At 35.6% G+C, this 14,565-nt stretch overlaps 1 protein-coding gene across 2 annotated transcripts; it reads left to right on the top strand.

The window, feature by feature from the left end:
- The first annotated feature begins 698 nt into the window (after nucleotides 1–698).
- LOC131329406 (uncharacterized) lies at nucleotides 699–13,071 on the top strand. 2 transcript variants are annotated; one of them, XM_058362509.1, is made up of 6 exons: nucleotides 699–1,065; nucleotides 9,589–9,665; nucleotides 9,809–9,985; nucleotides 10,700–10,798; nucleotides 11,515–11,760; nucleotides 12,560–13,071. In XM_058362509.1, exons 2-6 carry the CDS (start codon nucleotides 9,594–9,596, stop codon nucleotides 12,845–12,847), a joined length of 882 nt encoding a protein of 293 aa, XP_058218492.1. In that variant the 5' UTR covers nucleotides 699–1,065; nucleotides 9,589–9,593; the 3' UTR covers nucleotides 12,848–13,071. The 2 variants fall into 2 exon arrangements, with proteins under 2 accessions (XP_058218492.1, XP_058218493.1); XM_058362510.1 differs by having other exon boundaries at nucleotides 718–1,065; nucleotides 9,572–9,665.
- The last annotated feature ends 1,494 nt before the right edge of the window (nucleotides 13,072–14,565 follow it).

The raw sequence follows: 14,565 nt of genomic DNA, 5'->3' as shown, positions 1-14,565 counted from the left end.
CAACCTATCGCCATGACCCCCCACTTAAATCATGGATTGTCTCCAGAAGGTATCGAACCTTGCTATGTTGTAAGCGCAGGTTAGCCCTTACCATGTTGACAATCCATGGGTTTATTATTTTTCATAATAGAAATTCTTTAGTTAAGATCATAACTGAAACATAAATATTACCCCTGAAAAATTAAGTGCTTCACCTAGAAAATGTAGCTTTATAGGTAGATTCCCCCTACGTTTTAATACTGATGTCTGATGTAGTGTCTGATGTAGAGCCCACGCCAATTATTTCCGGAAAAAGTTGCCCCCTTTAAGATTTTAATAATGGGCATTATTGGATCACTAAAGTTGTTGACAAACAGCTAGTCATACGAAAATGAGGACCTCAAAAACTTTTTATTGATCACATTTTTAGAAAAATTTCATTAAAATTGGATTGTTCAAAATATTTTTAGACGGTCGCGATTGGTTACTATCATAAAGAATTTGTTTACGGTGGAGTTTTGAATAAGTTTTTTTAAAATTTTCTCCGAAAGAGTTTTCTTAACATTCGAATCGTTTAAAACACTTTTGAATGATCGTGATTAGATTCGTAAACAACTATTTGAAAAGATGATTTTTTTTGTTAAATATTACATGCGTGTTACATCAGTTTGGTCAACTACTATATTTCATTATAATTTTCCTACAAAATGAGGTACATTGAAACCAAGTATTCAAAATAGTATCTTATTGATTTCAAAACTCAACAGTGGCAGGCGGGCGGCCAACAGAGCGGTCTTCTCCCCCCCTTCTCGCTTTCGCTCTCTCTCTCTCTCTCTCTCTAAATGGTTTTGGTTGTTAAGATCGATTAAGAATTTCTTCTTCCCCTATAAATACTGAAAGCAACGCACAAACAACTCCCTCTCCGTTGGCTCAGTTGAAGAAATAGTACTTCTATGACAATACCGTGAAGGCAAAGGGAAAATTGAAACGCTCCGGTCCCAGCTCTCTCCCTCTCGCTCGCCTTTTAGAGACTCAGTAACAGAGTACGCTGGGCGTGAAGAACTTTCTTTGACTCCCCTCCCTCAGGTGTGTATATCTATCTAATTTCAACATTCATACGTGTATAAGTGTATATGTTCGTATAGATTGATATATATATATATATATATATCGGAACGGTTCAATGGACACCCTAAAAAAACACCCATAATCTCATTCTCATAGTTTCCGATCAAATTTTTATGATCCGAACCGTTCAATGTGTGCAGAATGTGATTTTAAGGGTGCCCGCGAGAAATTAGCAAAAAAAATAACCGGGAAATGTTTGATTTAAGCAGTTTTTATTTGAACCGTTCAATAAAAAACCGTTCGAAACTGTTCGGATCAAGCCCTTCCCGGTCATTTTTTTTGCTGATTTCTTGCGGGTACCCTTAAAATCACGTTCTGATCACATTGAGCGGCTCGGATCATGAAAATTTGATCGGGAGCTATGGGGTGTTTTTTTAGGTGTTTCCGGAACCGCCCGTGTATATATATATATATATATATATATATATATATACTCAATATATATATTTGAGTATATACAGTATCTGCAGGCAGATTCTTCCCAGCTCGATCTCCGTCATCGATTGAATTTTGATTATCATAGGACATCAGTGTTGATCGGTCACCGAATTTTTTTTTTCTCTCGATGGAATATGATTTTAGCTTAAAGACTTGAGAGCTAGCGTGCATAGATTTTGAAGTTTTATCCGAAGAGCATAGCCTAGCCCATACGATGTAGGATTAAAAAACCGGCCGCTAGGTGGTGGGTTGGCTGGTTCTCATAAGATTTCAAAGGGTGCCGGCCGGTAGGCCCGGTTCAGCGGTGAGACGAGATTTTGCCGTAGCGGTCAGTTCCCAATATGTAGACATGTGTAAACGTCTTTTTAGCAAATGTGTTTTTTTTTTCCGGAAACATGTGAGAATTACATTTTTTAGCAATGTTTTGAATCGTGTATATACCATATATACCGGCCCGGTAGCCTTTTTAATTTGCTCCGCAGAAAATGATGAAGATCCTTCACCGTGGGTCGGTGGGTGGGTGGGTGGGCCTATGTGCTCGGTGACTTTATTTGGGGCCGAGTCACTCTGCCTAACAGCCATTGGTGGGAACACAAGTTATTTCTGAGCGTGATACGGACAGGAAGTAATGTATGTACAAACTTCTAGAATGCTTCTATTAAATATGAAACCTTAGATTGAAAACTAGAGAAATTACAGTTTTTAGATCAACCATTCACCAAAACAAAGAGAGAGAGAGAGATGATTTTAAGAATTTTTTACCAAAAAAAAATAATAATATTACTTATCACAAGAATATGTTTTATATTATATTCCTTAGAGTAACACTTACTATGTTATATGAATATACTTCCTTAAAAAATACTTACTATACTTATTGACAACACTTACCATAAGAAAAAAATGACTTGGGAGTATAATGCTCTCAAACTACTTTGGAGCATTATAGCCGGAGGCCCAGAGCCATTTAATGTAATCCCCCACCCAAGTAGCCCCTTAATCCAGGTCATCAAACAGGCTCTGTTTGTTTTGATATAAGATATTTTAAGAAATGATTTTTACATTCTCTTTTTTTACTATGGCATTCTTTTTCTTGTCTTAATTTTACTGAAGCTTTTGTATACATTTTTTTTCACTGAAAGACAAGAAAATGAGTTTTATAATAAAAAAAGAAAAGTAAAAATCATTTTTCAATATTTTTGGCAAGATTAATTTCCCAATTTCTGGTGTTTGGATGCACAATATTGGAGTAAAAGATTTTCCCTTGTAAACGATTTTACGGAAAATAGAGTAAATTAACTTTTCGACCCCGTTCCGCTTTCTCAAAAAATTAATTAAAAAATAAGGACTTATTTTCAAACTTAAAAATAATGGACTTACAAAAATAATTTCTTATTTTTATTGCAGGGTTAATTTGATAGATCTCATTGAAATCTATCAAACAAGATCCATATTGCATATTTTTTAATTTCAGTAAGCCTACTATTTTTAAACTTAAAAATTACGAATAAGTAATTATTTTTTAAGAACCAAATCTGAAACGACCCATTCTAGATTCTCAAATAAGTACTTAAAAAATAATGACCTATTTTTTTCAAGCTTAAAAATAATAGGCTTACAAAAACAAATTTTCAAATTTTATTTTCCAGGGTTTGATAGATCTCATCGAGAATATCAAACAAGATCTATATTGTATATTTTTTTACTTTAGTAAGTTTATTATTTTTAAGCTTGAAAATTGTAAATAATTACTTATTTTTTAAAGAGGAAAAGCGAAACGGGCACTATAATTTAAGTTGTTTTACCGAAGTCTTGCTCAATTGCCACATCTCCTTGTTTTTCCATGGTCTAATGATGGACACTGGACAGTACCAGATGGACTCTTTACGTCTTGGGTGTTGAGTGCTGATTCCAATTGAACAACCCAACCCCCTCCAGTTAAAGCCACAGGCCCCACAACTTGTTTTCACTCGTTTACTGTTTTTCTATACTTATTTTCCGGGTGAATTTTTTTTTGTGTGTAAAATATTTTGCATTGAAACAAACATAGTCTTAGTGTGAGTCCTTGATTGGTTTGTGTCGGTTGATTGCACCGTGCAAATAGTACCGTCCTACACGATGTAGATTGTTTGTCTTGAAAATGCTATGATGACAACATCTGAGTAGTACATTTTTGATATCATATAAATAACGTTCCCGATTGTTTTCTTGTCCCACTTGTATATTTCGCTATGGATTTTCTTGCTCGTGTATGTAGGCTTAAGCCAAACCACATAATTCGTTGTCTCATTATCTTCCTTCGTTGCTACATCATCTTATTTGACGCTTCCTTCTATTGTTTTCTTGTCTCACTTGTATATTTTGCAGTGGATTTTCTTGCTCGTGGATATAGGCTTAAGCTGAACCACGTTATTTGTTGTCTCATTATTTTCGTTCGGTGTGTGCATCATCTTATTTGACGCTTCCTTCCATTGTATGTGGTGCAATTTCAAAATCCTACCGTGTCATGCACATCGGGTGTTAAATTTGATAGTGATGGGGCGAGGCAAGGTTTTTGTTAATACGCGTGAAGACTTGGACTTTTTAGACATGCAAAGGGCACGCGTGCGGGGTTTGCACTTTGAAATGCGGTGGGCATTGGGAAATACTCGATTTTTGTCATTGCCGTCTCCCCTGGTAACCTCTATTGTCTGGTCCAAGCCATATTTTTCTAAATTCTTGCGCTTTGAAATGAATTAGCATCGGTCAAAATTGCCTGGTCCAAGTCATTGTGCTATAATGCTTTCAAATGAATATCATCGGTCAAAATATGCCAATGTAAATCTAAGTAGAAGAAAAAAAATGTGCGCACATCATTAAGGGCCACCTTAAGTATGAACTCAAAATATGTCATTGTATTCTGTAAACTGTTATCGTTCCAACAAAAAAAAAAAAGCGTTAAAAGGGTAAATTTGTTGAGTAGTTTCAAAAAAAAAAAAGGGTAAATTTCACTGACCTCCCCTAAGATTTCTGAAATGCCAATGCCCTCCCTTACTTTATCTGACAATGTCTCAATACCCCCTTCCATTTACTATCCCACAAACGGTGTTAAAAGTAGTGCTTAGATTACCAAAACATCCTCAATTTATTACCCAGTTGTTCGAGGTATTCTTACTTTACACCTTCAAACCCACCTTGAACAAGAACGGCCAACACCACCTTGAATACCAGATCCGCCCACAGTGACACCTCTCTCTCTCTCTCTCTCTCTCTCTCTCTCACGCGCGCGCGCACACACACACAAACTCACATATGTATGTGGATTGAAACATACATGTATAGAAACACTAAATGGACAATGAAATTTTCTATTTTGCGGCTACGTCGATCTATGGTTGACTGATTTGAGATTCCCCTTCGATGCCGGTTGGTTTTTGATGGACAGTATTTGGTGATCTTTTTGGGTATTTGATCGGCTCAATTTTTTCCATCTACAATCGATGCTCTCCTGTTGGGGTTCTCAAGGTTTGATTCTCAAATTATGATGGAAACCCGATGAATTTACGGGAATAAAAGGATTCTCTGTGCACGGGTGGCCTCAAGCTCCTAGGAATTCTATTTTTGCAGGCACTTCTTTAGTGCTTTTTAGATTATTTCTTCACAAGTGGTTTAAGCTCCGTTCCGGAAACGAAAAAAAGACTTTATTTTTTAAAAAAGTAATTTCAAGCTCAAAAATTATGAACTTATTGAAATCTAAAATAATATGCAATATGGATCTTGTTTGAAAGATCTCATCGAAATTTTTTATACGATGCAAAAAAAATTGAAAAATTATTTCTCATTTATATTATTTTTGAGTTTAAAAATGTGAAATAAACTACTTATTTTTTAAGAAGGTTTCTGGAACGGAACCTTAGTAATCGATTGAACACAGAGGTAATGGGTTTTCAGTATCTTATTAATTTCCTTTTCTTTTTTTTTGCATTTCAGTGTCTAACCATAGGTGTACATCAATTTCTATTTCTGCATCAATAAAAACAAAGCCAGATTGGTTTTGAATTTGATTTTTGTTGGCTAGTGGTGGAATGGATTTCGCTTTGTTCCCCCCCTTCCCCCCCCCCCCCCCCCCCCCCCTGCTCTTTCGGACGGTGCTTTGTATTTGAATATCACTTTTTTGCATTGCTGAGAGAGAGAAGCCAATGTCTCAGAATTCTTTCAGATTTGGTTTTCACTTCTGGGTTCACCTTTGGGGGAAAATAATAGAATTTTAATTGTTTAATGAAGCTGAAAAAAATGGGTTTTAATTCATGGTAGTTTGGTTGGAATGGGAGATGGAGCTTGATACAAATGGGTTTTATCACGTATATAAAAAATAAAAATAAAAATAGTTGCAGCTTTGTTGTCGTAGAAATGAGGAAAGAGAGAAAAGAAGACTCAGAAATTAGGAGAGAAAGGGAAAAGATCGGCGAAAGGAGAGGAAGTAGGGGTAATTTTGGCATTTCAATGATTAGATATATGAAATTAGCTGATTCTGTTGAAGTTTTTGACGGTAAGATGACGGAAGGGGATATTTAGACATTGTCAAATAAAGTAAGGGAGGGCAGTGACATTTGAGAAACCTCAGGGGAGGTGACTGCTTTTGTCAGAAACCTCAAGGGAGGCCAATGAAATTTACCCAAAAAAAGAAGCTACAATATACTCTTATTTGATTGTGCATATAGGGGTGATTTCGGTTTGGTTCGGAATGAAATTTTCGAAGACCGATTCTGTTCCGTTCAAATATTTCCAGAATCGATCCTGACCGAAGTTGAGTTTGGTTCAGTGGTGAGATCGGTTCGGTTGAAGATTTCAGTCCACCCGAAGTATAAAATTTCAATTTAATTTACGTATATATATATATATATATATGTAATATATTTATATTAATATTTTATATATTTTTAATGTAAAATATATAATAAAATATAAAATATATAGTCGATTGGTTCGGTTCGGTCCGGTCCGGAAAAATTCTGCCATCACCGCGACCGAAAACTGAACCGATCGGTCGATTTTTTTGGTCCATCGGATTTTGTAACACTTCTATACATTATGCACTTTGGAATCATATTTTTTATTTTAACATTTTGCCAAAAAAGTTTCAAATAAGTATTTTGTTGTGATAAACCTGACAATAAAGTATCTGATATTGTCTTGAAACAAACAAAAGATCGTCACACTAAATTGGAACTCAGTTATCTAAAGATAAATTAACTTGTTGCGATCAAGTATCAATTAATATCTGATTAACTTCACTTCTGACTCTGCTAATATACCCGACGAACTTTAAAACCTGAATGTTACCGATCAGAAAAGTGAGTCTAGTAAGGGCCCACAAAGCTCTCCACCAGAATTGCCAGTCACCTTGAAGAACCCGAGACGATTCCGTCCCAATAGTACTATGCAAATATTCCTGGCTTTTATCACAAAAAAAAGAGCTATACTGACAACAAAGTAGTCACTAACTCCAAAATATTTGCCACTTAAAGTTTGTAGTTAAAAGTATTTATTGATAGTTTTTCACATGTATGACACAATGTCCATTAGATGAAAAATTGTCACTAAATATTTTTAGCTATAAATTTTTTTTAGTGACAACTCACTGACCATTTTTTTTGGTCATTATCGCTCTTTTTTATGTAGTGTATAGTTTGATCGTTTGTTGAGGGCTAATGGTTTTGTAAATTACTCTTTTGTCTTGTCGGTGGTACTTGATCACTAATTCTTCACTCGTAGAAGTGCTTTCCCACTAACAGTATTGTTTCTCCTTATTGTTAATTTTGGTACCATGTGAATGAAGTCAACGACTGCGACTGTATACAATTTTCGTTGAAAATTAACGAAAATTGTACTCCCTTCATCCTTATTTAATTATTTGTTACGGTTTTGCGCATATTTTTAACGATTTATATCTCTCGATGTATATTACATTTCATGTTTTTAAAATTATTATCTTCTAGAAAATATTGAGATCTATCAAAAAAATTCCAAATTACTTATTTTTAGCAATAAAATCATTGTCTTATAGAAAAAATTGAAATCTATCAAACAAGATCCATATTGCATATTTTTAGCAATATACGTCGAGAGATATAAGCCATTGAAAATACACGCAAAATTCTAGTCGACAATTAAATAGGGACAGAGGGAGTAAGATTTTGAAAAATTCGAATGGCAATTTTTTGAAGAGTTATATTTTAAGTTCGAGCACATATGGGATCATGCTAAATGAAAATTGCAAAATTATTGATTTCCTACTGTACCTCTGTACGATATCATGTCTATATATACATGCATATTGATGGTATCATATATTTTTTCAATCACACAGATATATAAATTGGGACAAGACTCTATAGGTTTACGAGGCTTGACAAGACACTAAGAAAACGTTATAGAAAGAGTGTTTCGTAAGTTGTAATGGCCATGAATGAACTGCCACGACTTGGCCCCTGGTCCATCTTTATAAAAACCGACTAAATGTATGTATTAATGGGCACATATAACATTGTATGTGTACATATATGTTCCAACAATTTGGCTTGTTGTAATGGTGGGTCGAGTTTTGTAAGTTGCACGGGCATGAATGAACCGCCGGCACGACTTATCCCCTGGTCCATCTTTCTGAAAACCAATTAAATATATGTAGCAATGGGCTCATATAACATGTATGGACATATATTTTAACGGTTTGGCTAATTAGAATGGTGAGTCCATTTTTCTGTTTAAACCGATCCTCTTTCCCAAACCCGATACATGAAGCAACACATAAACAAAACACTATGTCAAAGATGACATCACAATAGCAAGACAACAAAACATTTTTAAAAAAAAGGACTCAAATTTCGAGACTAAGAGCAGACCTAGCACTTAAGGCTATGTAAAAACCTTATGGGAGATGTTTGCCAGACAAAGATTCTAGTTATTGGGTAATGGCATACCTCTTGACATTCCTCCAAGAGCTCGCATAGTATCTAGATCAATCACAATCTTGAGTAAAATAGTAATCACATGTTCCCTCCTATGTTGAAAGATATCCTCGCATTCCTTTCTCTCCAAGTATGGTAAAGGATAGCTGCGAGGGATAGCTTCTATAGGAGATGTGGCAGAATCCCCATTTTATTCTGATAAATCCATATATAGCAACTCATGAGACAACCCTTTAGGGATTCTAATAACATTGATGCCTTTCTCCTTATTTGTCCCCACAATAGAAAGAGATGGGACAAACAAAGAACAAATACTCAGGGCTTTCAGGATCGCTACCACGCAAAATACACCTGTTGTCAAAACCAACCCCCAATTCTGAGTTCTATCCATTGGATGATGGCCCAACTTGGAACATGATTGCTTAAACCAACTAATAAGATTGCACCACGGAACTTTAGGCAGATGGTACCTAAGGCCTTGCCAACCTGATTGAATGGAGTATTCACCAGTACCAGTTAAGGCCTTGCACAAGCCCTATAGTTATTGATGCCTAGAAAATGTAGTGGGATAAACTGTATTCTCAAAGTCAAAGAAATCCTTTACGGTTTCATCTCATCCTGAAAAGCCAACTCAATTTTTATAAATGATAAGCTAATGCACAATGCAAACCAGTACCTGACTAGCAGGCCCATCATCCAAGCTCACAACCTTAAATACTTTCAATCTCACAACCTTTTTTTCAGCCAACTATCGACTCCATGTCATTATCATGTGTATACTTCACAACATATTGGACATCTGTTAGAACTCTGAAACTTTATCTTCATGGTCTTTGCAAGTTTCACCTCCGAACCAATATCATTGTTTCTGATAAGAAATGACAAATTTGCATTTCATCGAGAATAGCTGTCTATTATCTTGGGTAGAGTGTTACTCCAGTGTGCTTCTTTGCCATCCTACTAACTTTCTTTCTGCTCTTGGTTATATATATTTTGAGTTTCTTAGATAATTTATGTATGGGGAACTAACCATTGATCGTCTCATGACTTACAAATCATGTAAGCTAAAGGTTCTTTAGTTTCTTCCATTTCACAGATTCCATGTATTCAGTCCCTTTCTTTCGGAGGAAGAACTCTAAAAATCAGGATATTGATTCCTTACACGATGCAAAGGTACAGACATGGCACAACCTTTCAAGCAAATACTTGGTAGCCACTACGTAAAAAGGAATTACTCAATTTAATAGATAACGATAGATCTTATATTGTACGCTTAGCTAAAAAGACAGCCTAAATATTTCACTTTGCAAGCACAGGTCAATGAACTCAGAGCTGCTCTTGGACCTCCATCTGGGCGAAGCTTGCAGTACTGCACTGATGCATGCCTAAGGAGATATTTGGAAGCTCGAAATTGGAATGTTGAGAAAGCAAAGAAAATGTTGGAGGAGACCCTCCAATGGAGGTCTACCTATAAACCAGAGCAAATCTGTTGGGTAAGTCTATAGATTATATATGTTGCAGTGTTCTCTCTCTCCATGATTTTCTTGATGCAACTAACAATCGGTGTTCACTTGTCATTCTCTCATCCTTCATATTACAAGTGGTTGCTTATCAACATTACATTTTTTTCAAAGAAAAAAAAGATTTCAATAATAAGAAACAGTTACATGGTATCGTAAATAGTGATCATTAACCTGGATTAGCTTGTTTAAAAGGCTTAAGAAGATAAGAAATGAAGTTTGCACATATTCATAACATTTGTGTTCGACATCACTTGAGCGAGTTTACTATTGTTGCTTCCGCTGACAATTTTCCTTACAATTCGCTTGTTCTAATAAAGTCACGTAAACTCATCTTTTTCGAACGAACATTTCTTTGAAACCTTACAAATGTGTACACTTGATTCCATTATGACACATCCTAAAAAATTAATAACTCAGATGTAAATAGCAAGGAAAGTTAAGTACAACCAGATAGAAACACACACATAACGTCAAACAATCATCAAATAGAAATTATTTGTATCTTGCAACGTAGAAATGACTTTTTGTGAAAGTGAAACAATATTGTCATATCGTGTATTCTTTTTGTCTAGTTTCAAAATCACAATCTTTGCGTTTCATGTCCATGATTTCCTGTTCAAAATGGTTATCTTCTTCTATTGAACCTGTTCTAATGTATGAGCACTTGTGTATCATCATTATCAGCATGAAGTAGCAGAAGTAGGTAAGAATGGCCTAATTTCAAGAGCAGATTTTCATGATCGATTTGGGAGGATTGTCCTTATCATGAGGCCAGGAATGCAGGTTAGTCTAAGTATCCTTGTTATGTATGTTTTCCTAAATTGTTAGGTTCTTGATAATTCATTTTTCTACCTTGGTATCAAAGCCGAAGTATTTAGGTCCTGTAGATCCACCAAGCACACAGTATAATCACCTCCCTCAGCAATAACCAAATAATTAACTCCAATTAATTATTACATGGTCCTCACGCTTATATTCTTCATATTACTTTGGTACCCAAGCGATGTGGGACTTTGCTTCACATTAATCTCCATCATGGTCATCATCACCATCACCTCAATTCTCGCTACTACCTTCGCTAATCCGTAGTTCACTCCGAGTCTTTCCCATCCCGGCTTCCGTGGTTCTTTCGCACTGATATCTCAACTATTATCTAGCACTGCCACAACAGCTCCACCATTGCTGCAATTTTTTCTATATGTATTGGTCCTATGTTTTCTTCACGTTCTAGCTCCTAGTTTCTCCTAGCTTTTCCAAGCTAAAGTTGATAAACCCACTTGAGTTTGAAGGGAAATGTTAGCATGATATTAACAAATATAACCCTAAACAATTTTACTACTATTATGTTTCCTTTTTAGTCGAGGTTATTATTCAAGTTTCCTACTCAATAAAATAGTATATATGCTAGCACATGGTTTGCATTATGTTGCTTTAGCTTAAATGATAGTATATATGTGTTTGTTATATGACCAATATTTTGCTCTTTTTATTGGTTGCAGAAAACAATTGCAGGAGAAGGTAATCTTCGTCATCTCGTATACCTTGTGGAGAATGCTATACTTAGCCTTCCAGAAGGCCAAGAACAAATGACATGGTTGATAGACTTTACTGGATGGTCACTGAACACCAATGTCCCTATTAAAGTAGCCCGAGATATCATTTACGTTCTGCAAAATCACTACCCTGAGAGACTCGCTTTAATTGCCCTTTATGATCCACCAAGAATTTTTCAGGCATTTTGGAAGGTACTAAGATGCTAGCTCCTCCTTTATACACCTTTGTTTACGTTTATAATTACGGCTTATAAATGGTTTACCAATATTTCTTTTCCACTTCTTAGGTTTTTTACAAATTTTGTTTTGCTGTATCATCCTTCATACTAATTAAAGGGTACTGTTTTGTTCTTCTCTCGAATGGAAATCTGCTAGTTTTTTGCTTACTTTCTTGTGGGACAATATCCTGAAGATGAGAATAGAAAAAAGGTTCAATTCATGAGTACTCTCGATCATTTCTTACTATTAAAGGATGACCTTTCTCATTTTCCAAATTTCGATTTCTATCAATCTTCTGATTCACTTGGATCATTGGTTTTTAGAGGGGAAAAATACATAGGAACAAGAAAAGCTAAATGCTTAAGAAATCCCCTTTGCTTTCCATTTCCTTCCAAAACTTCCTTTGGCTCTATATGGATCAGCTATGACCAAGAACATGGAAATAGATACTTAAAGGATCTTACAGTCCCTGCTAGATCTAACAATAGTTGCTAGATCCTTTAACTTCTGTATTTTCTTTCCTTTTTTGTACAAATTATTTAGCCAAACACAATCAGCATATATAAATCCTAGAATCAAACACCCATCGATCTGACGTTTACATTTGTAGTCGACTTAAGATAGATACATTGCTTGTGCTCTGTAGGACATGATGTTCACGTACACATACTTGTTTCTTGATACTAGTAAATATTGCGGCTGCTATATTGGTGATATACTTCCAGCAACTGTTTGTTCCATTTATTAATTTCATCTACTTCAATCACTTTAGGTTGTGAGTTACTTCGTCGATGCTAAATCGTTTCATAAGGTACAATTCCTTTACCCAATGCGGAAAGAAAGTGAGGAGATCATGAAGTCGTATTTTGATGCTGAAAACCTTCCAACAGAGTTTGGGGGGAAAAAGAGCTTGAAATATGATCATGAAGAATTTTCAAAATTGATGACACAGGAAGATGAGAAAACTGCTAAGTTTTGGGGATTTGATTACCAACCGAGCAACCATGTTTCCAAGCTACACTTACGAGAAGAGGTGGTTCCAGAACCACTAGTTGAATAATTTAAAGGAGTACAAGTGTTAGAATATATATATATATATATATATATATATATATAATAAATAAAATCGTGATCTTGAGATTGTGATTTGATTGTAATTAGGATGATTTTCTTCTATAGTTAATTAGTATGATTTCATTCCATAATTAGGCTACCTCTCCTATATAAATAGAGGGCTCATTGTAAGGTTTTATATATCGAATTCAATAAAACTGTTGGAGAAAATATATGCGATAGGATTTTTCTAATAGAATAATAAATCTAAATAATATTTATCGATCAAATTTACAGAATCAAATAAATAGAGAAAGGAATAGAATAGCCTGTGAGGTAGTCGAAGCACGTGATAGCACTCTCCTAAGGAACAATATACCCCCTCTTCCACAGGGTTGAATGGTACTCCTTCCCTAAGATACATCGACCTTCAAGTTCTCTTCTGTGCAGTGAATTGAACTCACGAACCATGTAGTTTCCCGACACTCGAAATCCGTATAAATACAGTACCAAATTGATGTGATAAAAGATGACCAAATACTCGATCAAACAAAGTAGCCATCGTATGAAAGGTAAGAAGTGCACTGTATAATAATGTAGTAAAGAAAGGAAGAAAGATTTCTGGCACTGTTGTGTTTTTAAAAGAGGAAGAGTCTGATCGTTGTTTTTTTAGCCAACTAGTATGTATTAGATTTATATATAATATATGCAACCAACTACTCTGATATACAGGAGAAGAAATAGGAAGTTTAGTAAAAGTGGGTTGTTACTTTGAGAAGTTGTAGGCAGTAATCCTACCAATAGTTTACCCTGATATACAACTAATATCTAGGAGTAAATCAAGGAGACCAAGTCCACCCCTTGTTAACTCTAACTGTACAGCATAATTACTCTACAAACCCACGTGATTAATATTAACATAAAGTAAAATATTAAATTAAACCAACAATCCCCCACAAATTTAAAATTTTACAAGAGTGATTTTACTGTGCAATGGGCATAGGTGTCTTCCGGACTTGAACCTACGCTTAGTGTTAGCAAGTTTTAGCTTGAAGAACCATAGTGAACAAAGTCTTGAACTAGGTCCTTGAAATTAAACTTACGCTTACCACACACACAGTACGGGAAACAATTATGGTTCTGGAACGGTTTGGCGCGATAGACGGTCATACGCACGTATCTTATTTCATGAGTGTCTTTAGAGAGTAGCCTAATTTCTTACAGCAGCGACCCCACTGCTACACTCATATAGGTGTATCCTCCAAGGGTGATTTGTGACCAACACCCTGTAGAAATCCTACCTTGGACACATTCAGAGCTAAGCTCTTCCTATCGTCACATAACATGAGCACTATCACCATAGGAATAGGACCAGGGAATTACCCTCTAATATTTTTAGTGCTCCTCCTAGTCACCATTCAGCTTCGTTGTTACCTATTGAACCTGATTCATGGGATCTCCAATCACAAAGGTTAGGTGTTCGCCGAGGTGACTAACTTATAGGCTTCAGTCCCATTCCCCTCGATGACACAAAGACTAGCCTTCGCGCTAAGCCTTTAATAAGACTAACAAGAATTAGCCTACAGGCTAATCTTTTTGTCTCTTAGGGCTGATCAGGCCTCCACATTTTTAGAAGTTTATAAGAGCTCCATTATTGCTTCACATCAAGCTCACCAACATTCGTAGCCTGAAAAATATTTAAATACCATTCTCCAACACAAAATT

Source organism: Rhododendron vialii, chromosome 6a, assembly GCF_030253575.1.
Source record: "Rhododendron vialii isolate Sample 1 chromosome 6a, ASM3025357v1".
Classification (NCBI taxonomy): Eukaryota; Viridiplantae; Streptophyta; class Magnoliopsida; order Ericales; family Ericaceae; genus Rhododendron; species Rhododendron vialii.
Note: the sequence above shows the minus strand (reverse complement) of the source record. Positions and strands in the feature narration are given on the sequence as shown.

Bases quoted from the DNA above. Each gene is read 5' to 3' on its own strand.
- LOC131329406 (XM_058362509.1), top strand. From the start codon at position 9,594: ATGTATTCAGTCCCTTTCTTTCGGAGGAAGAACTCTAAAAATCAGGAT. The intron at 9,986-10,699 runs GTAAGTCTATAG...CATCATTATCAG, and splicing joins AACCAGAGCAAATCTGTTGG to CATGAAGTAGCAGAAGTAGG. The intron at 10,799-11,514 runs GTTAGTCTAAGT...TATTGGTTGCAG, and splicing joins TCATGAGGCCAGGAATGCAG to AAAACAATTGCAGGAGAAGG.